The sequence below is a fragment of the Mycetomoellerius zeteki genome, unplaced genomic scaffold (assembly GCF_001594055.1).
Source record: "Mycetomoellerius zeteki isolate Tzet28-1 unplaced genomic scaffold, Tzet1.0 scaffold128, whole genome shotgun sequence".
Lineage (NCBI taxonomy): Eukaryota > Metazoa > Arthropoda > Insecta > Hymenoptera > Formicidae > Mycetomoellerius > Mycetomoellerius zeteki.
The window spans coordinates 1,837,191-1,864,097 of NW_017256212.1; the positions used below are offsets into that span (position 1 = coordinate 1,837,191).

The 26,907-nt window shown below is 32.9% G+C and overlaps 1 protein-coding gene across 2 annotated transcripts in view; it reads right to left on the minus strand.

Annotated features, from left to right (window-relative positions):
* Window positions 1–18,997, minus strand: part of LOC108731457 (uncharacterized) — a 156,160-nt gene extending 137,163 nt beyond the window's left edge. The window contains exons 1-2 of one of the 2 annotated variants that reach the window (XM_018461804.1): window positions 18,711–18,997; window positions 17,388–18,039 (exon numbers count right to left, since the gene is read on the minus strand). In XM_018461804.1, coding sequence (XP_018317306.1) covers window positions 17,388–18,039; window positions 18,711–18,997 — 939 coding nt within the window. Of the gene's footprint in view, window positions 1–17,387; window positions 18,067–18,710 lie in introns of both variants that reach the window. The other variant, XM_018461803.1, reaches the window with a different exon arrangement.
* Window positions 18,998–26,907: the final 7,910 nt, after the last annotated feature.

The window sequence follows — 26,907 nt, forward strand, 5'->3', positions numbered from 1 at the left end:
ACGCTTTTTAGAATATTTATAGTATCTTGTTTCTGATAATGAGATTAGCATAAGTATAGATATACGCAGGGCTGGGTATGTATTTGAAATATTTTTATTTGATAAACAGTATTGGTAAGACAAATATATTTTGTATTTTGTATTTGTTCAGAGTACATGAAAATATTTTGTATTTTGGATTTCATGGGAGCATATAAAAGTGTTTTGTATTTTGTATTTTGATATTAATAACAAAAGATTGAAAGTATTTTGTATTTTGTATTTCAAATACTAACATTGACAATCAACCTTATTATTTCAATTACAAAGTACAAAAATCTTTCAACTTTTCGATTTTAAATACAAAAATACGTAATACTTTTATGCGATCCGCTGAAATAAAAAATACAAAATACGCTTGTACTGCAAATAGTGTGCTTTAAATAAAAGTATTTCAAATACATGCCCAGTCCTGGATATGCGATACTATTACACCCATTCTCGCGTAACACATCTATTACTTACAAAGAAAGGACACGTATAAAAAAATACGTGTCGCTTATTTTTGTCTGGAGAATAACATATTGAAAGCTCATTAAAATCGGAGGGGAACAGTTGCGTCCCTTTCCTTGTTAGTTGAAATATACAGTTTAAATTCAATTTAATCGAAAAGTTATTTATATTATAAAACAATATCTGTTACTATTTTTTTAGTTTCACAACTTGTATGATTTTAATAAATTAAGAATTTTGTAATAAATTAAAATATTTTGTGTAAATTAAGAACATGAAATTAAACTGTTGTATAAAGAATAATATCTTGATTTATTAAATTTGTCTTTCAAAAAGTTAAAGTTCAAAAAAGTAACGATAAAATAGCTTAAATTTTTTTCATTAAAAAAATATAAATTTATCGTTAGATGTACTAATTATTTTCAAGTCTGATATAATTAATCAATTACTTAAATTTTTTATAAAACAAAAGATTAACAATTCTTTTACATAAAATTTCCTATTAGCAATCAAATTGTTATGTCTGCAAATAATTACAGTGCACATTAGTACTTGCACACAAGAAATTAATAGACAAAGTCAATTGAGCAAAAATAATCGATTTATCTCAGCTACAAAAAAATCAATAATAGATAATAAATCAACATACATATGAATCATAATTGACGTATTTACATATTAGTATTTACTCTAATTAAACGCAGCATGTGCTATTCAAATATTGTACGGAGACTGTGAAATCTTCATATATCCGCGTATTCAATTTAAACAGACAGTAATAATAAACGTATGATTAACGTTTACAAATAATAATAATAATATTTATTGTTAATAATACAATCACTACTATTTAGGAGACTTCAGTTCTAATTCCGGTATGTAAAAAGTCATCACTATATATAGCATTGATGATAATCGAAAATAACGATCCAAGAAGAAAACCGATACAACATGCAATATGATTCGCGCCCACAACTTCGCAATTAAGCAGAGATTAATTTCAAATCGGTTACTCGACTGATCTAATGCAAATTCGCATCTCTTATCAGATCGGATCAGCGCGAGAGAGGGTATGGTTTATGCCAATCAACGTTTTCATCCGCGTTGTCAGTTGTCGTATCTTGATCCAACAGAATTCTGGACAACGGAAGCTCGAGGCCCTGACAGCGCGATTACACTTGACGATAATTAGCGAATTTATTCGTTCGCCGAGAAATGGCCGCTGCGCTAAATCCACAGCTGTGCGCACTAGACTACAAATTAATAAATTAATAAAAGCCAGGGTTCTCGAAATTAAACTATCCGCGCCACAATATATCAGAAGCGCTGTAATGTCATCATACGAATGATATGATCCATTCATTTGTTATTCGCTTAAGCGAAAGTAAAAGATTATGTACTCGTATAATTAAGAAGGTTACTGTAAAATCGTTAAAATGTAATATAAACGTTTCAATCACTTTAAATGATTAAATTCGTTGATAATTTGCAGCTGCAAATAAAAAACTGCACCTGATAAGATATCACCGGCTTATCTACGGACTCTGTTAACAAGGCACCCATTAATTCGAGAGAAGAGTAACGATAACACGTTATCGATGCACTCGGTGGGACATGCATGCACTGTCGACGATTATGCACGATCAGTCCTTTAACACAACAGGTGGTTCTGAGAAAAGCGATTGATCGAAGGAACTAGTAATTAATGTAACGTATATAACTCCCTTTATCCCGAACACCTAAGTAATAAATCAAGTACATCGTCGTCCTGTCGCATACGCATGAATATGCCTGAATTTGAAACCTATTACCTTCTCTCTCTCTCTCTCCCTCACTCTCTCCCTCCTCTCTCCTTCCTCCCTTTGTCTTTCTTCATCATATGTAAAATTTTCAAATTTTCTAAAAATAAAGATGTTTTTAATCATACAGATAAATTAAAAAATTACCTACGTTTCCCGTAGTTTCAAATAAAATGATTTCATAAGATTGCTCTTCTAAATTTCAAAAATTTTTTATGACACTTTGAAAATGAATTTTTTTCTGTTTTAATATCCAAGCCGATATGAGAGAATAAAACACGTCATTCGTATGGACGTGAATACTGGAACGTTCTATTAATTGGATTTTGAAAACAAATGAAAAAAAATCTCTCGTATTTCAAAACGATCAGCTAACATGAAAACTATGAAAACATTAATAATAGTAATAATAAACGTATCAACACATCATACACACACGTGTCAATTAATATTTTGCATCCCCATATTATAAATTCTGAATTAAACCTATAGTATTCAACTACTAATTTCGAACATAATCGATGAAATTCAATGTAGTAATGTTGCAATAAAACCGAGCTATATACAATGAAGACCTTTCTTCCATATATCTTTTATATCCTCCCTTAAAAACCCCTAAAAGCGTCTCACCAATATTTTATAAATAGATACTTGAAACATGACTGCATAAAAAATCTTCGCGAGTTGTAGAACTATAAAGATATGAAAAAAATACAATCCTTTGAAAAAAATGTTCGAAAAGTTTTTTAAGAACAAATTTTAAAAATAACCGAGCATAAAAGCGATTCGGTTAAAAATTAACGATTATGTCGTCTTTCTTTTTTGCTTGACGGGAATCTGCCATTCGTATAGCAGTTTGTCTAATGTCCACGGAAAAACGGATTCCTCGCATTATCATTTTAGTTGGCAAAGATTGCACCGGCAATGTGCCGATTATCGATTCGAGTCGCCCGCTCGTCAAGTAATCAAGAGTCAAGATCCGGCTGCAGCACCTCTTCTCGAATTCTGTCTGCACTTCGTTTTTCTTATCTCCCCTGGGGAAAAAGGTAGAGGGAATGGTCTTCCGGCGAGGAAACGCCGCTAACGAAAGTAAATTCTCACGACCAATCACTTTTCGCCGTGCGAAAAGTATTGATAGATATTTTATCCACGAACTTTTGCTCCGTATAGCCACATCAAGATTTCACGATAAATTTCGACGGTTTGAATTCCTTTTCACAAAAAGCCACAGTTATTAAATAAATAAATAAATAATAAAAATAAGCAGATGGTTGACCTTTTTATACTTCAATTCGTTTTTAATTTCTTTAAATAAATTCATCGCGTTCTCTCATCGATAATTTTCATATACAGATACGGAGATTACGTTTCTACGATAAACCATCCTTGTGAAATTGTCGCTCAAAGTACGGCTATCTCATTTTCAGCGTCCGAGGAAAATTGACATTCTCGCGTCACATTTCACATACATATTGCTTTTGCATATACGCAGCTTTAACAGGCCTTGTTGCAACACAACACGTTATTAGCATCGATTAACAAAGTGTCTCGACTATCATGCACTATGAGATCCATGCAAGCTTACTCTTAGTGAAGTAAATAACGCTATTAAAATCTTTCTCCTCCTCTTTTTCCTATAAAGTATTTAATTGTAAATAAAATAATATTTCACATAATATTGTAAATTTATCTAACAAAAAGTGTTTCTGAAATAATAGCATTTATTATTTTAGAAACACCTCTTGTTAGATAAATTTGTAATTTAATGTGAATTAATGTTTTATTTATAATTAAATATTTTAAAGAAAAGATATAATATAATATACAAATAATTTTATACAATATAATATTATATTATATATTATGTATCCATTTTTTATCACGAAACACCTTTTTATTTTCAATCACTATCTCTCATAGTGAGAAATTTTAAGAATAAAGAATTTACCATTTTTTTCGTTCCATAGAAAAAATAAGGGGAGAAAGCACAGACTGAATGTTAGGAAATCCTATACTTCCGTGTGCATTTAATGTCTGTATCGGAAAACGTGAGATTTTTAAAGTAAAAGAGAGAGAATCATTTGTTTCCATTTGCAAAAAATTCACAGGTCTTAAAAAAGAATCGCGTGAATGACGGCGACGACGATGATATCTGTAGATAAACGGCCGCATTTCGCGACACTCTATTATGCAACGTAATGTCAGCAGATGCTGCATAATACAGCGACAGGAGGAAACAAGACGAAGATCGGAATAAGGAGGCAGGGCGATTATTAATTCACGCTTTATCGTCGCTTTCCGCTTCGGGATAGTAAAACGGGAAGAAATAGACGGAAAGAGAGAAAGGAACGGATGTTGAATCGGACAGTAAGGCTAAAGGAAAATCCGTCGTAGTCGCGTGTTTCCGCCGTTTACAAAAGTCAGAAATGGGACGCGATTTCAATGATAAATGGATTTTAATCAAACGCGTTCCGCGAAAGGAAATAGTGCGCGCGTTACGACTTCGCGATATGCATTAATGATGAACTTAATTAGGTCATCGTCATTCGTTTACAAGCGACCGAACCGATTTCGTCGTCGAAATATCTTCTTCAGAAGCATCGATCTATTAGGATTGTCAGAACAATGAATCGAATCACTGTCATTGACAAAAGAAAAAAAACTGAGCCGCGTAAATCTGTGATTTTCCTATATCTGGTTGGTTCGTGACATCTTAAGACTGTACTTAAAAGTCTTAAATGTAAAAACTATGAATATCGACCAGTGGATAGACGGAGCATATATACCTGCTTCTCTCTACAAAAAACGTGATGTCTACCAATGATAGACTGTGACAGAAGAGAGGGAGCGTACTGACATGCTTTCTCTAGCTCTTCGGGTATGCGAAATTGTTTGATTGCAAGCGAATTTAATTGTCAGTAAGACAAAGCAGATAACAGGTTTGATACGGGTTACATTACATTGTACATAACATTATATTAATTTTAAAAATACCACAAAAATGTGCGGTATGCGATCGAGTGTAGATCGTATCAGAGTATGCGATAATATATTATGTCATAAGTAACTACTTATTATTAAATTAATAACGTACATATAACATTGCAATGATAAAATTTCCGACGTTTATTTTTCAATATCTTATTTTTTTAATTATGCAATGTATTTTTTATCAATTTTTGTATCAATGTGATTTATTTATTAAAAAAATATTTTATGTTTGCTAACAAACAATGCAAGCGCGAAAAGACAGAGAAAGCATATCAGTACGTCCCCTTTTCTATTGCAGTCCCATTCGCTGGCAACAATGAGAAGTTGGCAGTTCAGTCTATTCTATTCTATGTTTATATATAAAACGTGCACGCGATCAAAAGTTTTTTGTTAATAAAACACGATTTGTTTTTTGACATCGACGGATATCAATGTGGAAAAATGCCGATTTAGGTATTTGATCGTTTTCGCGAAAGTTTATATATAGGGTAACTCCGGTATATACGCCGCATCTATCAAAAAAATACTTAATTTATTAAGTATTATTTCCTATGTTTAAAGTAAATGAACTATATCAATAAAAACTTTGTACTGTCTATTACTATGAAAAAAAATATTAGAAATCCGAAATATTTATTTTTCATATTAAAAAATGAACTTTTTAAAACCCTTGCATTTTTTCCGTATATTCCATATGGGTGGGATATATGGCTACTCATAGAGGGAGGGGGGATATATACGGTTCATGAAAAATTTACAAATAATGAAGACATAAAATGACACAATAACTTATAAAATATGTTTATAAAGTTTTATTAAGAAATAAGAATGATAAATATGTATATGAAGTAATAAATAATAATTACGATCTTTCTACATATATTACAAGTGTTACGACATGAGGTACATATTTCACGTAATGCGTTGATTGCATTTAATGCATTGAATTCAATCTGCGCATTTTGTATGCTTTGGGCATAAATCCCACCCGCTAAAAATGCCATACTATATATCCCAAACAGATGGGATATACAAGACAACAAACTAAACAAAGAATATGGAAGCAAAGCACTTGTATTTTGCTATATAACCTGCTTTACTATTCCTTTACACGTTTGTATCACGAAATAACTACTAAGTCTTTTATACGCCCTACAGTAATCATTTTATATAGATTATAATTTATGATGACGCTACTTATTACAGTGACAAATCGATTCAACTCGCAATAATTTCATTAATATTAACAGTAAGAAGCTGAAAACATAACTAATATAACATAAAAGATATGTAACGGAGAGTAGTTGCGGGAAAATTACCTACACTCCTTCTATTTTTTCTGATTTCTGCGGCGTAAATCCCAGCGCGGCATATTTGCCGGAGTTACCCTACATTTTAGAACAATAAACTAATTGTTGAGCTAAGCTACGATTGATGTGATTTGTGATGGCTAAATGTATAAGTCATTGCAAAAAAATCACTATTTTCGCTTCGTAAATGTATTGCAAATTATTGCGAATTATTCATGAGAAGAACGTAAGCTCGCAGCGTCCTATTTTTCACATTATCTTTTAAGATTCTTTAAAAATAAATCTTTCAGAAAACAGAGTAAAGTTTTTAGCATAAACAAGCAAATTAAGGAAAAAGGCTCATTGTTAGAGCAGCCTCTACATTTTTGTATCTTACAGTTAGTTTACCGAGCAGGTCGGAATATCTAAAAATGTATAATGAAGTAGATTTATCAGGCGAAATAAATATGAGAGATTAAAATTATATATACAGGCCATTTCCAGAGAGTTTCGCAGAGTTATTACAGAGAAAGAGTGCAATATCTTTTACGGCGAGTGTTTGCGGACTATACATTCACAGCTTTATCGCGACAGTATTTAAGGCAATAAGTCATGCCGTTGAGAATCTTTCTGTCGACATTGGCGAACGTAGCTCGACTCGCATAAATTCAAGCGTCTTTAACAAACGAGCATATGTCAAATACAGAGATTTAAAATAAAATTTCTATGATAATGCGTTTCAGTGAAATTTAGTAAGCAATAAAAATGTTAATTTCCGGTTTATAAAAGATCTTGTCGACTTTGTCTTTTTGTTTTTACGATAAAATAACTCTATTTTCGTCATTAACATAACTTAATTGATTTCTGAGATACTCATTTTACAAGATTTGTGAGGACAACTTCCAGCGATTGATTCGTGATCGAAAAATTCTGAATTTCGCGCGTCGAACTATTATCTGAAAGAATTGTTTAAGATGAACAAAATGTATAATATATATACAGGGTGTCAAATAAGTCCCGGGACGGCTGAATATTTTCTCAAGTAAGGTATTTTTGAAAAAGGTCAAGGTCATTAAAAAATTACATTATAGAATAAATAACAAACTAACCTATAATTGATTAAAAAGAATAATAATAGAGGAGAAGGTGGTATTATGGCACTCCAGTCACATTTTACACAATAACTTTGTTAATAATCCATATTTAAGTTTAAAACTTGACAATTATGTTCGTTAAAATGTTGTTGAATCGATTCTGGACTCAAAGTTATGAAATATTTATTATCAGGATACTATTAATAGAAATGTGGTCATTGCATAATGACTTGAAGAAAAAAATGGGTGGTAATGTGGTCTTCCATAAAAATAGCCTTAAAATATTTATAGCTTTAATATCATTTTTAGACCGTGTATGTGAGATACAACCGATAAATTAGAGCCCTATACGGTCGAAGCTAGATCTTAAATTTCTGAAATAATTCAATCTTGAATCACTAAATACGATATGTATGTACTAGACATACATACCACAATTGTAGTCTAACGAACTGTGCACCGAAATATTTCCGGACTAAACACAATTAAACCACGTGTAATAATTTCGCGAATTAAATTAAATTCTAATAATTTCGATGCTCAATCAGGCATCATATTTCAAAGATGTTAATATGCTGAAAAAACTGTAATTAAACTTATTGCGAAAAATATTACTTCGGCCGGGAGTCGAATCCGGATCTCTTGTATTCCGTACGAGCGTTCTGAGCTATTAGACTACTGAGGCATAGCTTTGTTTATAGCTTTGTTTAAAAAACAGTATTTGGACACAAAATTAACAAAAAAGTAAAACATTTTAAAATGTATACAAAAAAATGAATGTATATACATTCACATAACTTCTGCATATAAGCTGCTCAGTACTAAAAATAGTACACGTAATATAAACTATAGATTAACAGTAGAGCTATAATCGATCATCAAATAATTATTTTGATATGAAAACCTCAAAAAAGAGGGCGTGAGTAATCAACATCCACAGAGGATCACATTAGCAAATTACCATGCTATTGTTTAAATTTGCATAACTCGCAATATATACAGTCAAATAAAATGTTAAATAGCAAATAACATACTCAAAAATACACAATTCATGTAATAATACGCTTAAGTTTAAGAAAAATGAGGTAGTATGTGTAATTAAATGCTAGAACCTTTCGAAATACTTGAAAGTAAAAACGTTATAATAAGTGCTGGCTTGAGTAATGGTATATTAGCGTCATGGTGTAACGGCGAACTACTGAACAGATAATTCCATAAGTAATCATTAGGATTCGCTATATAATAGCGGAGATATTAAGGGAGGCCACAATATATACATTGGCCATAATACCATCTTCTCCTCTATTAATTCCTTGTTACGAAAAATATAACATACCCAGCAAACACAAATACATCTCAAACTCGTTTAATTTTTTGGATCGTAACAGTGATGTCAAAAGTTACGTGAATTTGCGGAGAATGTTCTCAAATTTGTCGTCCCATTTTACTTATAGTAATTACATAACAGTAACATGATTTAAATATGAAACGGCGACAGGATTGACATATAACAATTATGTATTGAGATGAAATGCATATATAACATTCACGCAATGCAAAATTTGTCACTATGACATTACAAATGGGTGAAATTGTTATTTATTTGTTACTAATTGACATCGACTCAATTTCTTTGATTTGAAGAAGTTTTTTGGTTATTTCTTGCTATTAGAATTAAAAAAATAATTTATGTAGTTTTGCAACCCTTTTTTCAAATGAAAGAAATTATTTTTTATATAATATGTAACAAAAAATTTTCTCAAATAAAAACTATTTTTTTATGTAATAAAAAGATTACGGTTATATCTTAACGAAAAAAATAATTTTTTTGTTATTATTTAGGGAAGACCGGGATCAGTAAACTATAGGGGTAAGTAGAATAATCGGGGCTATGTTACAAATAAATCGCGCAAGACACGCGTAAACGACGTGTTTTTGCACGAAATGAATGAATTTAGCAAAAGATAGCATTATTCTGCCTTGCGAATCGAAATATTAATTGTTAAAGTTTGTTTAGTTAGGAAATCTGTCATTCGCTACGCCCTGGTAAAAACGTTAATAGAGAAAAATCTAATATTATATATTATTATATAAATTTTTAAAATGAATTTTAAATTTTAAAATAAAATTTAAATACCATAAACATTTATTTGATTATTTAATATTTTCTGGATTTTGCAATCAATTTTCAGAAACGAATATACGAACTTTTTTCTTATTCTTAAAATATTTTGTTGATCAAAACAAATTTTCTCATTTTTTACTTTCATAATATAATTTCTTTCTAAAAATTTCCGATTAAATAATAATTAATTTGTTTTCCGCAATTATTCTTTAGATTATACATCAGCTGGAAGAAGTTCAAAAGTAATCTGGTAGGATTGATAAAGTTATTTTTTTATATATTATTTATATATTACATAAATTTATTTATTCGTAATCTATATCAATTTAGAATGTTGTTACAAAAAATAAGAAACTATAAGCGAGTTCAAGCTGACAAAGCGGCTAGGTCTGCTTGCCGAGCGATTGAACATGATTGGTTGGCTCCATAGGTAAGAACCAATCATGTTCAGTCGCTCGGTGAACAGGCTAGCTGCTTTACAAACTACGCGCTCTATTGTTTCGAAAACAATGAGCATTTAGAAAATCGGGATTCTCAAAAAATCTGAGCCTCAAAAAATTCGGGCCCGGGGGAAATCACCCCGGCATCCCCCCCCCTCTCGTCAAGCCTGACTGATACCATAATAAAAGCAAACTATATAGAACCTAACCTATCTTTTGGATAGAGTTTATTTGCTAGCAATACTGATTATTTTGATTATTTGTTATATTAACGAATAATGAGAAATAATTTACAATAGTACTTATTGATCGATCGTTTTCTTATCAATTTATCACATTTGTTGTCCCTTAATATGTTTATATAACAAAGTCACTTCTTTCAATGTGCAAAAACAAATCTAATGAAATATGCTCAAACACTAAAAAAGTGAGATATAATTTATGAAATTATGTTACATCGTAGTGATGTAATTTTTTAGGAAAGTACAATCTCATAATTTTAGTAATATAACTGTTACAGACTACAGTATACATTTCTGCAGATGTAACCAAAACATGTATTATTTACATCTTTTTCCATTATGTCTTAGTGATGTAAATGTATTTTGTATTTGTTATGTCTCATTCATAGAATGGTATATGGATGTAACTTAATTACGTTTAATTTACATAATTATCTTATGTGCTAAATATATAACAAAGACATGTAACAAAATTATCATATTTATATCAGGATATTTCGTTTACGCCATAAAACTGTTTTGTTGTTATAAAACAGAGACGTCTGAATAATGACAAAAAAATTATATTAATAGTGTCCAAGTCATGTTTGCTGGGTAGTAAGTTATGGCTTTTAGGAATTAACGCTGTACTAAGTGCGCGATAAATTTTTAATATTATTAATTTTATTTAATTAATAATTTATTATTTATTATTTTATATAATTTATTATTTTAAAAATTGTTGTTGCAGTCGAAAATATATAATTAACAACATAAAAACTTTTTCTTCGAGATATAAAAAATTTTACCTTCTAAAACATTAAAAAAATTTTTGCACATTATGCAAAAATTTCTTCTGAGGAAAATTAATGAATTTCTGTTTCCTTCTTTTATAAAAATATACTTCATTAATTTATTACTAATCATCTATCGAGATGTTTATTTATTATTTGCAAGTTATACTTTTCTTTTAAAACTTATTCTTTCCTCGCAAAAACAGTGGTGTCGATAATTCCATTTTATCAAGCCAGGAATCGCGCTTTATCCATGAGAGATGAGACCTTAACCGAGCTAGATCAAGGCACACATACATAGGTATATTCCTCATTAAGCCGTCGAAGTAGCGAGCGTAATTACGAGAGTAAATCCTTGCTAGCAGTTATCCCACCAGTATGCCCGCTCATTAATCGAAGGATAATTACGTGCGGACCTCATCAAACATCTTGCGAGCGCGCGACGCCTCTCAACTTTCGTGTCGTCGACATAAATCGATTTATGCCGTTTCATCAATCGGCGCGCGTCGTGCTTTCTGCACTTGACACATGTATATCACCGATTAAGAGATCATCTCCGCCAATACGGCGGAGTTTAATTAGATCGTCTTGTGCCTACACTCGAGTACTAAGGGAGATGCGTACTATTTATGAGACGAGAGTGAGCGCTTCGCGTATTGCAAATTATATTGAGAGCTCTGAACCTTTGTTTTGTTCGCCTTTAAGTGCTGACAAAGCCAAAGAAAGAGAAACTTAGTCGGAAGAGAATTTCGACTCAATTGCGAGACGACAATAGCGATGCTGAAATTTATCAGAACTATCTTTCTTAATTATCTCTTTTATTATTTTCATCATTACTACTTACATTTACTACACGGAAAGAATTTTTTCTTAGAGTTTACCCTGAAAATATGATAGTCATGGGACAATGTATTTTCAAGAATTTTAATGTAAATCTCTTTCATTCATTAATAAAACTACAATAAAGTATAAAATAAGTTTGATTAATTTTGCTAAAGTGCATGATAAAAATCTTTAAAATATTGTATTGTATTGTGTACCACAATATGTACCATATTTTCGGAATAAATTTTAAAACAAAATTCTCTCCGTGTAGTGTGTAATAATGAATGTTAGAAAATCACGGTAAACGTTCTGGAACGTTGTTTAGACGTTCTTCAGATCTTCTCTAAGAAGAAATCAAACTTTTAGGATGTTGTATATAACAATTTAATTGCGAAAGAATATATGTTGCAAAATTAAACCGATTAAAAACTTTACCACTATTCACATTTTCTTCTGCTCTGCAATCAAAGTGTCTGTGTAACAGGTATAAAGAGGAACTTTCGGAACACATTTTATGTGTTCGTCGTGGCCGCTGATCATATTAATTACGCGTCGAAAAGCACCACTTGCAGACCGTCGCATCGTGAAGCTTTTGCAAAAAAAAAAAAAGTAAAAGCGTCTAAATTGTAAATGAAAAAAGTTAACGGTTGAAATATCGGAATATGCGCAGAGAACTCCATTGACTCTAATTGGATCGTCCTTCTTGCCCGGTTGCCAAGAATTATACGTTAAAATCCTGTAGCAAAGTGCGCATGTTGATATACTTTCTGCCCGATGTACAAATATAGACGAGTTGACTTCTCTTTGCGTTTATTTGCAAGATGTAAAGCTCCAGGATGACATAGAAAGGGACGACTAATTAAGCAAAGCGACTCAAAGAGTAGCGAGGTAGAAAGAGAATCTTTGTGTGGAGCATCTGATCAAAAACAAGTACTAAATATAGTATGCGCGTCAGCTTACAAGTTTCTTCACGTGTATCTATATTTCTTGCCACCCATTTTGTTCATCTTACGTGTGATACAATCAATAACGTGTAATTAATTAAAATTATAATTATTCGGTTCTAAAGTTCGAAATTCAGTTACATTTTTATGAAAAATTAAAATGATATACTCTTCATAAAGAAAATTTGTTTCTTTATTAAAATTCCCTTTCTTGCTTGTACATATTATTCTCAAGACACAGAACTTTCAATCTCTCCAAACAAAAAATTAGCTATAACAAATTCCGTTACCCGAATCAATTACGTATTCCAACTTAGCAGCGGTACTTTCTGGAGCGAGGAAATTAATGATGCATCCCGACAGTCGGAATTATCCAACGAAGGAAACGACCGTGAGTCACGTGACGCACTCCTTCATTTTACGGAAGATCGTGGACCACGATAAAAAAAAGATGAACCACGATATCCGACTCTAATATCCCCAAGTAGAATGGCACTTTTATGTCCCGTCATCATCGTACATCGTTTTCCGGACAGATTTCAGACTAGGTTTCGTTGCTACAAGCGATGTTGCATGCGAGGACGTACGCGAGAACAACAAGCATCCAGCTGCTTGACAGAGCTATTCTTTCGTTCATCGTGCACGAAATGAACATCCGCCACATCACTTTGTCGCACGTGACGCACCGCGTGAAACAATAGTTATTTCCCCATGCTCAAATAAGTGACATAAATTTCGTGTCACATTATCAATGCTGCACAATAACTATTTCCTTTGCTAAACTCGCTGACATTATTTAGGATTTATTTATAGAGTAAGGTTGTAAAAATCGCATTATCTCGCCTAAAAATTCAATTATTGTACTTACACATGTTTTTATAGATTATTTCAGAATTACACTGGTACTTAATACTGCTGCGTTACATTCGTGACATGAAGCGCAGTAGAATTGTTATTTAATTACATTATATAAGAAAGGAAAAAGCAGTTTATTAAAAAACTTAATATTCTTTATAATTTCTAAGTTATAAGCCTTTATAAGAAAAAATACAATTTCGGCAACTTTACTCTACAATATATTTTGACTCTTGCATGTATTATTACTTTTGTTACATACATATTATATCACTATAACATTATACCAATATCACTTTTGTACTCGTTATTATTTAATAATTGTACTATTGTTATCACGATTGTGTGTATTACAGGACTCTATGCGCAACTATATCATAATTGTGATGAATATTATATCCTTATTAATATATCTCCTCTTTGAATAATTAAATAAATGCTTTTCACTAATTGCTCGTGTAATAAAAATGTTAAAATAAGTGGAAATAATCATTGAATCAATTTTTTAAATTAAAGTTCAATTTATTTTTCCCATGTTTTATCTTACTTAATCCATGCACGTTGCAACCGGGATAGTATCGATGCAATTATGAGAGTCTACTCTCATTATTGGAAGAAGGTACGCGTAAACGCATATTAGAAAACGTGCTGCGTTGAACGAATATACTACATTGAACGGACGTATTGCATTGAGCAATGGAATACGTACGTGATGGAATATAAACGGTAATGTAGACGTGATGGTTTAGACAAAATTTTGTTTTTAACGGTTAATATATCGTATTTATCCAGCCATCGTGCTAATATACAAAATGTATGCTTGCAAAGCCAATATCAATCATATCGCAATAAAATCTTTATTAATACAGATGACTATAATATAGACATTAAAAACGATTAAAACTTATTCACAGTGCAACTGGAAAACAATCGACTATATTTTATTATTTATTTTCTGACAAATCGAAAATATATGAACTCTATTTGATAAATGATATAATTTGATACACACATCTCTCCGAATTCTTTGGATTAATTAATTACTCGAGTTTATAATTAACTCATATAATTAAAATTAAATTAAAAAGAAGGATCCTACAAAAAATCTTATAGAATACCAGACAGCATAAAGAGAAAAAGCACAGAGTTCAAAAAGAATTCAGTCGTATGATCATTAATTCTGAGTTCCTTTTCAGATGTAAAAAGAATCCTTTTCCTGAAAAGTTCTAAAAAGAATTCTTTTTGCATCTGAAAATGAACTCAGTATTTATGACATACGACTGAATTCTTTTTGAATTCTTTTTAAACTCTCTGTGCTATCTGAATATTGACAAATAATACACTACGTAATAGACATAATACATAGGCTATTCTTCACAGAGTCAATTACGCGATTCACTGAATTATAAACCTTGTATTAAAATCTCAAAGATTTATGCTGGGGCACGTTCAGATTTCCACCCGAATGCTCCCTAGATATCATTTTATCCTTGTTTAACATACGATGAACAACAAGAATAAAATGATACCTGGGTGGCGCTCGGGTGGGAATTTGAACTAGGGTGGAATTTGAATATAGACCAGGGTGATATAGTCATGTTTTTCTCGCGTCAGCGCATACACAAAAGATATCGCTCGTAAAACTTTTGATAAATTGTATGTGTATGCTTGCGAAAAGTCAGATTTTAAATTTTTACTGTCCAGCTTTCGACAATTTTTCGAGATTCAGCAAGCGTACTTACTCGAGTTTCTGCGAGCAACGCGCACTATTTTAATAGTTTTTGTCAACTTAGTTACATGCCACACGGACGGACATGCTGTTTTTGTGTTCCGTTTATGTTTTATTTGGTGAATTTTATTTATCTAATCTCAGGAAAAACGTCAACAGACCGGCTGTCATTTTCGAACAACAATAAAATTAAGGAATCGATGTAACATTCCATATTTGACTAAATAATTATTACGTTTCAAATTAATTGAATTATACAAAAATCGGCAAATTATGGATTAAACTTTGAACAAGCACTGGATATTTAAGAAAGAAACCGTTTTTTTAATTAAAAAAGAAATTAATAATTGTAGACAAATATCTTTTAGATATTAATTCAACAATTTTATTATTATAATTCGGCAACATATACTTCTCTGGAGAAATTAATTGTTTAACTTTAATTATTTTGGTAGAAATATACAATATATAAAGTATATAGGATATATTAAATAATGTATGTATTTATAGCTTCGTTGATTTTATTTAAGAGATGCGATATATCATTGTCCAATCTGCTTTCACTCTAGTTTCGAGCATGAATCTCGCGTGACTCATTCCAAGATATATATTCAATTGTCGCGGAAAATTGCCTGAGGAAGAAGTCGGAAGAAGAAAGTCCATAATCCGTCTTAAAGAGTACACAAACCGCGTACTATCGCGGCGATAAATTCAGTTTACAAACTCGGGAGTGTTTGCGTCAAAGCCTTCATCGCGACGAAAAGAAAACTAGGAACGAGTTTCGCGACCAGGCTACGCGATTTTGCCGCAAGGTAATCTAAAGCCAGGCGTGATAAGTCAGTGGGTTAAATCCCTTCCCGCGATGTGGAAGCAAGGAGGAAGGGTTGAGAGCCCGGTCACTCACTTCACTCGAGGACGTTTCCTCGGGTGCCCGAGGCTATTACGATAATCAATGGTTGGAAACCGCGTAGCGAGTACGTAATTTTGGTTCGTAATTTTATTCTCCTTCCCTACCGGTGGTGCATTTTTACGAACCGGCCACAAAGATTTGTTCTGTGTAACAGAACAAAACGCAAAACTACCTTTGTGAAAAAAAAGTTCAGTGCGTAAATACCGGACATTATTAAATCCGTAAATGGTATACGAACATTTTGTGATGCAATTGCAGCAATAATAACTATAATAAGACTTTAATGTGTGAACTGTATATTGGTTCTAAGAATGTTTCAGACCCATAATTTGTGTGTTTGAAAAAATACGGAAAAAGTTTTGCTGAAGCATCTAAAAATTTTATTAGATAAATTACAGATCTGAAAATAATTTCGTTAGACTATTAAAATAATTATGTAAGACGTTCAAACTGATTGATAGCATGTCAAAATTTTTTGCAACATTGCTCATGTCTGAGATTTTTACGTAATTATTTTGATAGTTCAATAAAATTATTTTCAGATCTGCATCTGAAAATCTAGCTAAATTTTTAGATATTCGTACTTCAGCAAAATTGTTCTCTCCGTGAAACTATGGCTCGTTCGAACATCATATATTTTCAGCTCTATAGAATACATAAAATCGACTTATTTAATCTCAAAATAGATACAGATAACATTTAAAAGAATATTTGCATTAAAAGTTATGTGTGTAATTTTAGCTTACGCTTAGCGTTTGGAAACCTATTAGTTTGGAAAGATATTTGTCATTCTTAAAAATTTTGTCACTAAACAGTAGATAAGAAAATATATTAAATAACTAGAACAAGACACAACACCGAAATGACACCAAGACTCACCAAGAACTCGCCACTGCCAAGGCTCTGCTGAGATCCATCCGGTGTGACGGCAAGATCCGCGACGATCGACGTGGAGAAGCTCCTGCGTGCTTGATGGTGGCACTTGTGTGGACCAAGATTCCGCTGCGTGGCATAACCAGAGACTACTGCGCTCTCGTTCAGCTTGGACGTCCAAATTTCCTGCTCGTGTTGTGGCGACTGACTGATGGTACGATGCTTGGTGAACCTGGAGATACGCTCGGTCTTCACCCAGTCATGATTCGGACGAGGCTGCCGCGTGATTGTCTGCAGCGACTTCATGGCATTGAAGCGCGAGAAACCATCTTCCATCGCGGCTGCCCAGAGATGATCCGGCAAATCCCTGGAACCACACTGCGTTTCCACGGATTGACGATCCGAGGATGAACCCAAACCGGAAGTGGTCGGTGTAGTCGGGTAGAATCTCCGGTAGGATGTGTCCTTCGAATCCTCGATATCCGTGGAGTAGAAATCGCCGTCGCGTGACTCCAACGAACGATTGTTCTCGTGTAAGTTCAGGGACGACCCGATGCCAGTCGAGGTGGTCGAGGTGCGGCAGAATCGCCGCTCGTTCGCCGACGTCCATATCTCATCCGTAATCGAGGAACCGATTCCCGTAGAGGTCGTAGGCGTTCTGCGCGAGCGAGCCTTTCTATAGCCGCTATTGTATTGATACAGTAGGATGTTGGGGAGGGAGGAGGGGAATTTTTGTATTTTCAAGAACATACTTGATTTTGTTCTAATTGTTATTTGAGAGAAACACAAAATGTACCGCTAACAAAATTTTAGAAGTTAAGTGGCAATCTTCTTTTGAAGAGAATTTAATTAGATTTTGTATTTATATAGAAAGTTAAGCTTTTTTGTCAGATAAAAATGTTAAAAGAATTGGTCATAAATGAAATTAATGCAAAGATGTATGTGATATATTTAGATCATTTTCATAGTGTTTAAAAAATATGATAAATTGCAATGCTGTTCTTTAAATTTTTTTCGATAAATGATTGACAATTAGATTCTAATAAAAATTGGAAAATAGTAAAAACCATTTTTGCACATCAAAATTTTTTATAATAGTTCTATTTGTAATATGTCTCAACTTCCGTGAAGTTTTTTCAAAACTAAAAATTTTTTAATATTGAGACAAATTAAACATGAAAATAAAGAATTTTGATAACTAATTTAAAAAAGGACTTTTGATATAAATATATTAACTGCAAAATTAATCAAGTTCTTTTCTTCTTAATATATTAAAAAATCAGCGAAAGTTTTAAACTTTCATTGATTAATTTTATAAATAATATATACCTATGAGGGAAGTTTCTCTCTCTCCAGAGCTCGTCGGGGTTCGCGGGAGATGTGTGACTCATAGAAGAGGACGCGGCGAGAGTGGTATGTTGATTCGCATAGGAACATCTCTGCGGAAATCCCATCCCCTCGTCCAGGCCAGCTGCCCAGAGCGACTCGAGGGGTAGATCCTGGGCGCCCACGGGGGTGTCACCAGCGCCCTTCCCGCTTCCCACTCCCGTTCCGTGTTTCCCCCCGTTCCCAACGGAGGGGAACACTCTCTCGGCACCTTGAAGGACGCAGCACATACTCGTGCCGCCTCCCTCGCTGCCCCCGACGCCACCACCCTCCTCCTCCGCCTCCGACCCCCTGGAACCAACGCTTTGCAGGCAACCTATTGTGACCGAGCTTTTGACCTGGTGCCAGGCCTCGACCCCTTTTTTTAGGAAGGGGTGACGACCCTCCCGGTGGTCGGTTCCTCTCGTTCCTTCTCCTCCGGTAGGCCTTGCAGGCCCGACCAGCTCTTCAAGGCCAGTCCTTCATCCCTCTCGCCTTTTTATGCGTTTGAAAAAATTTCTTTGGCTACCAATTGCTGGAACTGATCAACGAACGGTGACGATGGACGTGATGCTCCAGCAGTCTGTCTTCTTGTGTGTCTTCCTTAGGTAGGAACAATGTGAGTGGACTTGAATACACTGAAAGTTAGTTTCGCTGTTGTAGTTCGCAAACAAAGTAATTTAATGTCATCGTTACGGACTTTTTGTAAGGTTGGTGAAGAGATATAGAAAGAAAAGATTTACTGAGAATTACGTAACGAAATATTCAATAATTCTGAACCTCTTTCGGTAGAATTTCATATAAACACATGATACAACGTCGATATTTCCCCTCTAATTTTCTCTTGTCTGGTTTAGAGTTTCTGAAACATGGAACTCAACAATTCTTCGTAACTACATTTGACGTACCAATCATAGATAATTTCATTTTCTACGTGCCGTGTATAAATGTAATTATGTGTTCTAAAACTCACCATGTAATTGATATAACATTTAAATATTTGTTGTATTTGCAAATTTATATATAAATATTATAAAGATCAACTTCAAAAATAGGATTTTTTCATTTTTTTTACATCACTTAAATATTTTAATATTTTTTTTTATAATAGATTTATACTAGAATATAACAAGCATGCTTGTTTCCCTAACATCACATATATTTCTTCAATAAATTATCATCGAAAACATAATTTTTAATTTATTTATATGTGTGTGCAGTGCACACACATACAAAAATGTTTAAAAACTAAATTTATAATAAAAACTTGCTTTAAATTTTAATTAAACTTGAAATATAAATTGTTTAAATTATAAAAATTACATTTTACTTTCTGATTTTCATTACGGATGTATGATGCCAATAAAATCTGTATCTATGTCCATAAAATTTTTATTTATAAAAAGTTTAAATAATAACTTTTTCAAATCGAAAACTGCTCTGCATTTGCAGTACAATATTCCTTTTTTAGATATTTTATTAATTGCCTATTTAACTTAATGAAATATGTACATTCTGGGTTATTTCAATAAAATAAAATAGTGTGCATTCCACAATCCCCTACCTTTCTCTATATATATTAGTTAAACAAATACACCGATGAGCATTGTGATAGTTCTATTTCCGGTTCAACAATCTATCATAACTTTATGTAGTAAATTATTACAGTAGCAAACTTTTTACAGCACAACATGGCAGATTATCGGGAACGCAGGCAACGACGCGACGCGAAGTCAAAATTCAGTACTGCGTCTATTCTGCTTGTCATAGCTCGCATGCTATTTTTTTTTCATTCATTCGTTCTGCGCAGAGTGACGTTAATTAGCTAATGAAGACTAACGAGAACGCGAAAGCCAGAGTGTGAAGTCTGGTCGATCCGAACGACTATACACGCGGAACGATCCCGGGGGCATTCATAAAGCTTTCGATGCCGACGAAATTCGATGGAATGGCCATTATACTGCACGGGTAAATTGAAAGCCGCGTAATTCGTTATTTACCAACGCAGCTTTGTAATTGACCGGAGCACAGCAGACTCGATGATTTATTGCGATCGTCGGGACCTTTTCGCTGGGGCCGATCTGTCCCGCTCGTGTCGACTGTCTCCGACAGAGATTTACGAGCGATACGACCGTCGAAACGGCGGCAGAAACATATGGTGGTGGCGATCCCGGATGATGTAGCTCCGCGTTAGAGAAGAAACTGGTTTTGAGAGTTCGCATAGAGTTGTCAAGATAACTCACAATACTCTTTTGTCCAACTTAACTAGAGCACTCGTCCAAATTTAATTTTGTAAGTCTCATTTCTGCTTTCAATACATTCGCTTAATCTCATAAACGTAATTTTTTTCAAATTTTAATACATATAATTCTCGATTTGACAACAAATTACAGAATATTAGGTTTTTGTATATAAAAAACTACTTTTTGGTGAATTTTTCGTTCTACGTGTAATGAATACTATCAAGTTTTTAGAGCATCACATCTTGAAGAATCAATCTCGAACTATCACCAATATATTCTAATCAATATATTTATTACATCATTTCATTTGGATTATTGAATGTGTTTAGGGCATTTGATTGTGACTTTATCTTAATTTTATTTAAAATTTGTTAGTTAAAACCGCCACTAAAATTGTTCTGAGGATGATCTAAAAAACTTAAGGTTAAAATAGTTACTATTTCTTTTATGTTAACATTCTAATAAATTTCATTTACTCTAAAAATCTGTGTCGGCTCTTTATAGGCATTCTTAATATTACATCAATTTATAATATCTAATTTAATTGGAGCCTTCCATTTAATATTTTTAATGTCACAAGTCTCATCAATATTCATCAATATTCATCAATTTCATATAAATCACAGCAAATATTGCGATGTTTCTAAAAAATTAATATAATTTCATGTGTCTTAAATTATTAGATCTCTTCCTCTTACTGTGATATTGCTACATATAATAGTTAATGAGCCAATCACGTTCCGATTTTACTTCAGAAATATTACAAGAGCAGCGCGATATTTGCACGATCAAATTAGTATCTTGTTTACTTTTAAACGTGCTAGTTTAACTCGTCAAATTAGACCCGACGCGTTTTCCCGAAATTCCCGGTGCACTAGATGGAAATAAATTGGCGAATTAGGGAGTGTGCATATCATGCGCATTGATTGCATGAAATTCACATTAATTTTCGGCTAGGTCTGCAAACGCAACAAAATAAAATATTACACACAACAAATAAAAACATTAAAATTTTCTATGATCAAAAGATATATTTTTGTTAATTAAGAATTCCCTATAAGGTCACAATTGCAGTTTAAAGAGGCTTAACGATGATAAAATTTGTGATAAAAATATAATAAAATGTGCGATGAAATGTGTAACATATGATAAAGTTTTTGATAGGAATCAATGATAAAATTTCTCGCAGCTTCGATGCAACGCGTCATGACCTATTTTACTTAATCCTTCCATTCACATATGTGTTGAATATGCGCAAGAGTCGCTCGCGATATAACTCTTTGTAAAAGAAGCTCTTCTTTAACGGATTTACTGACGGAAATTCGCGATGGATGCGAAACTTCGTCTGGGCGAAAACGTGGCTGCCTCGTAGCAGCTTCGATGGAAATCTCTCAACGAATTTTCTTTTGCATCTCTCTCAAAACCGAGTTTTCCGGTCACAATTTTCATATTTAAAAATATAACAAAAAAAAAAACGAAAATCCCCTTTCTCTTTCTTTCAGTGAAACTACACTATTTTTCAATATCAGCAACATCCTTTCATTGAGATATATTATAAAATTAGCTGGGTTGAACGTGCAGAATGATCTATTTTAAAATTTTAAAAGTATTCATATAAAATATGCTCCTGGAGTTTTTAACTCTGGACTGACTTTTCTCTTTTACTTATAAAAAGTTTTTTAATATTAGCCAGAATATATAAAACCTCATTTTTAATAATAATATTTTTCTGTGTTTTTAAGTAATTATATTATTTTAATAAATAAGTTTAGAAAAAAAATCATCAAAGTATCGTTATAACAGATTTTTTGCATTTTTTGCTAATACTGATATATTTTAATCTAAAAATTGTTTGTCAAAACCGTAATCAAAACTTTATTAAAAAAGATATTAGCAAATACCTACTTGCAGCATTCTAAAAATATTTATGCAAAATTGAATAATAAAAGAATAGAAAATTAAAATATTTTAAAGCAATTAATAACAATATTTAAAAAATTTGCATGTATGATTAAGTAAATTTAAAAAAAGCATGTGCTAAATAAAATAGTACTTTCTCAGAAAAATAACAGAAATTAATTTTGTTAAAGTACAAAACATATATTTCTGTTTCATTATTTATCTAATAAAAAGCATTTATAAGTAATTAAATATAAACAACTACTTCTTTATTGTTTATCATTAAAAGAATTTAGAACTGAAAATGGATAAAGAAAAGATTTCTCTACATTTTTATCGAAATACGCTTTAATTCCGTTTGAACGTAAACGCGACTGCGAACTTTCAGAATTAATAAGAGAAATAATGAAAAAAATTCAAGTGCCACGCCAGCGAGAGGAATAAGGAAATAAGAGCCACTAAATATTTATAGAATACTCTACTAACGCAAGACGATTCGACACGATACGCGATGTGCTTGCAAAAAGGTGGTTGCATAAATAAGCAGGCGTCTAAGAAGTCGATGTAACGCCCGACGAGGCGCGAACGAATACGCGGATGGGTTGCGACAAGAAATAACATCTTCGTCCCTTCGAGTGGTCGCGAAATGAACATGATCCATCATTACGGTGTATAATAACATGGACAGCGCGTGCTTCGGTAGAATAAACACGGAATTTAATATTGCTATGCTACTGCGATACGTGCATGCAACATTACCGATATGAAATTTTCGCACAGCACTGCGGAATTTCCGCGCATACGTAATACCGTATGCAAATTACCACACACGTGGAAATTCTGTTACGTTCGCGATCAGCGTATCTTGATCTCGTTCGACTAAATAAAAAAAATTACAAGCATGTACAAAAAGACATCAAAGCGCTGAGCAGTACCGTCATTAACTCACACGAACTAAATTACATGTTAACGGCCATCGTGGAAAATACATTATCGCATCATTAACATCGATCGATATTTAAATAGAATTTTTACCGTAATAAAAATGATATATGCCATAAATAAGTAAATATTGTCGAGTAAATTGTATCTTAGAACATGTAATATATAAGAGGCATCTTTTTTTTAATTTAGTGCAAAAAAATGATTTAATGATCTTCTTTCTTTATAAATTAAACATCGTTCTCCTCATATCACATTATCTTACAAAAAACATAAATAATTTATTGCAGAAAACATCTACAATATACTGTGCTTTGAAGGCAATTCTCCAATATGGAATATCCTAGATGTGACTATAGTATCCATAAAATATATCCATAAAATATATTATGATTAAGTATGATAATGCCGGTATAAAGGAAAAATTACCTCCGGCCAATGCAGTAAGTAAGAGAGAAAAAGAGAAAGCAAGGAAAAAACAATCAAATTTACAAAGATGGTTGAGGAAGACAGAGTGAAGAATACGATAAAGTATGGTCGCCATTAAATATTTATAAAATGGTTGCGGGTTATAAGAGCAAAACGGCGTATCGGGTGAGTCGTCTCCGTGTATCTCATAGCTGGCTCACGCGTAAAACTATGATTTCCATTTAATACCTCCATGAATACACTGTCTCTAGTGCGCGTCGTGAAAAGCAACCATGGAGAAAGAAAGAAGGATGCTCTCGCGAATCCGCCGACTTATATATGCATCCTCGGATGCGTTACCCGCGGATATACGCGGATATACGCGTACGTGGATCATGCAACGCGCTATTGCATTATTTCGACATTGTAAAACCAGCGCGGCATCTAGACTCTCGAAACAGAGAACATTCGTAAAAGTCCGACGATCTACAGGAAAAAGTGACACCAAATGGAAGCGGAAATCTCCCCTTGTAAGCTGTATCGCAATTTCCGATTTGGGATAAATAAAATTCAATATATATGCATATAAATTCTGTAAAATATGCGAAAAGATTTTTAGTATAAATTGCGCATGTTATTTTTGATATAACAATACAACAAATGTAAAAATAATGGAAATATGATCAACGCATTGATACTGTATGTAATTGTCGTAAATTGTTTCAAATAAATAAAAAATGTTCTGATAAATACAAAGAGAATAAAAGAGAAACCTTTAGATTTTCAGGAATTTCATGAAATATCATGAAATTTACATACGTTTTCGTAATAAACAGTATTAACTTTATTTGATGTAACACGTAATGATACAGAAAAACGAAAGACAGCCTTCTTAAAAAAAATATCTTCTAAAAACAGAAGTAAGAAAAAGCGAAATGACGTAAAACTAAATGGTGGGATTTTTTAATAAAACTAAATATCTGCAAACCAAATATCTACAAACTTGGGATGGCGTATCTACAAATAGTAGGATAATTTAAAAAAATAGAATGTAGTAAAAGAACAGGAAATATAAGACATGAAACACGATGGTCAGCCTAGCATAAATAATATCAACGAAATTATTAGACGTAAAGCCTGGGGTCGGCAGCACGTTTCATCTTCGCAGTCAATATCAACAACGCTTCGCATTTTCGATTTTGGCGGATTTGTTCGAACTATTTTTTTTTTCAGTGCCAGTCATTAATTGTCTGCAAAATATGATCGGTCTACTTGTGCCAGGGACAGGCGGCTTACCATAAAAAAACGTCACTCACGATCGGTTTATGATCGACGCGGGAGAGCTCGCAACGAATATTGAGGATTTTTATTTATCGCTTATCTTGACAGCTTAATAATACGCATTTCATTCATATGACGCCGATGAGTATTATACAGAACGGCTTTCGACGTAAAATAATTATATCCTGTCGTTTGCGATTCCAATTCGTAATTAGTTAATTGCATCGTGCAGCATGCTCTGTGGTACATTAAAATTATCACAAGCACAAAGTTGTTAATTGTATCTCATTATCTCGCAAGCAATATAGCAAATATGAATGTATGTACATACATTGGTCATGTATAATTTAATATGTAATATCTAAAAATTGAAATACAAAGTCTGTATAATTTTTCAATTGTAATATAATTTTTTCTCTTCTCTTCGAGAGCAAGACACTTTTCAGGTTCATTAACTCCTATTACTCTCGTTCGAACGAAATATCTATCGAGACAATTGGTAACAGAATCACGGTGGTATCGATTGAAACAAGAAGGGAACGCGGTACTATGGTCTGTAATAAAAGTAATTTCCATGGAATTTCGTGGAATGGGCCGCATAGAAAAGAATTGCGTAATTTAAGTCCCGCTGCTCCATGCCCTTCTGTGCATAATATTCCAAGAAAAGGAAAAATGCCGCGCCCTGGGAAATCCTGCATTTCGTGGAGACGAGTGAGCTTTCGACTTCGGTTATTTTATTTTTTCAACCGTCGGCAATATGCATTTCTATTGCATTAAGCATTTTATGTAAAAAGATAATACGTCATACTGATATTATGTTGACTGCATCTACAAAAAGAAATCTTTTTTATTTCCTGTTCTTTCTATCATAAAGGCAGTTGTTATTACATTTATTTTTAGAAAATATATAATATAATAAATGTATAGGGTGTAATAACTTTGGTCATTGCACCCTATATATTTTCCAACTTTTGTTAAATATTCTTTTGCAAAATCAGTCAATTATTAATTCGTTAAGCTTCGAATATTTATGTGTATATCACAAAAATTATAAATTTTTAGGTAAATTTTCTGTAAAGACCAAAAGAAATTCGGGGGATTTTTGCGAAATTTTTTTTAAGAGATCCACCTACAAGCATCTGGCGACGTTGCGGTCCTGAGTTTTTGATGGCGACGGTACGGACGAGGAGGACATTTGTTTTCGCATTAGAGCCGATGGAAAATTGTCGTGGTCACGATGCCGTGAAAAATACGGGTGAATATCCCGCTCACGTCTTCTCGTCTCCCACGAGCTGCTCGTCGTCGCCACCTTTTTATGGCTTGTCAAGTGTAAATCCCCGATGCCTCCTCACGACGATGCGATGAATGGAAATAGTGTTTAACGCCAA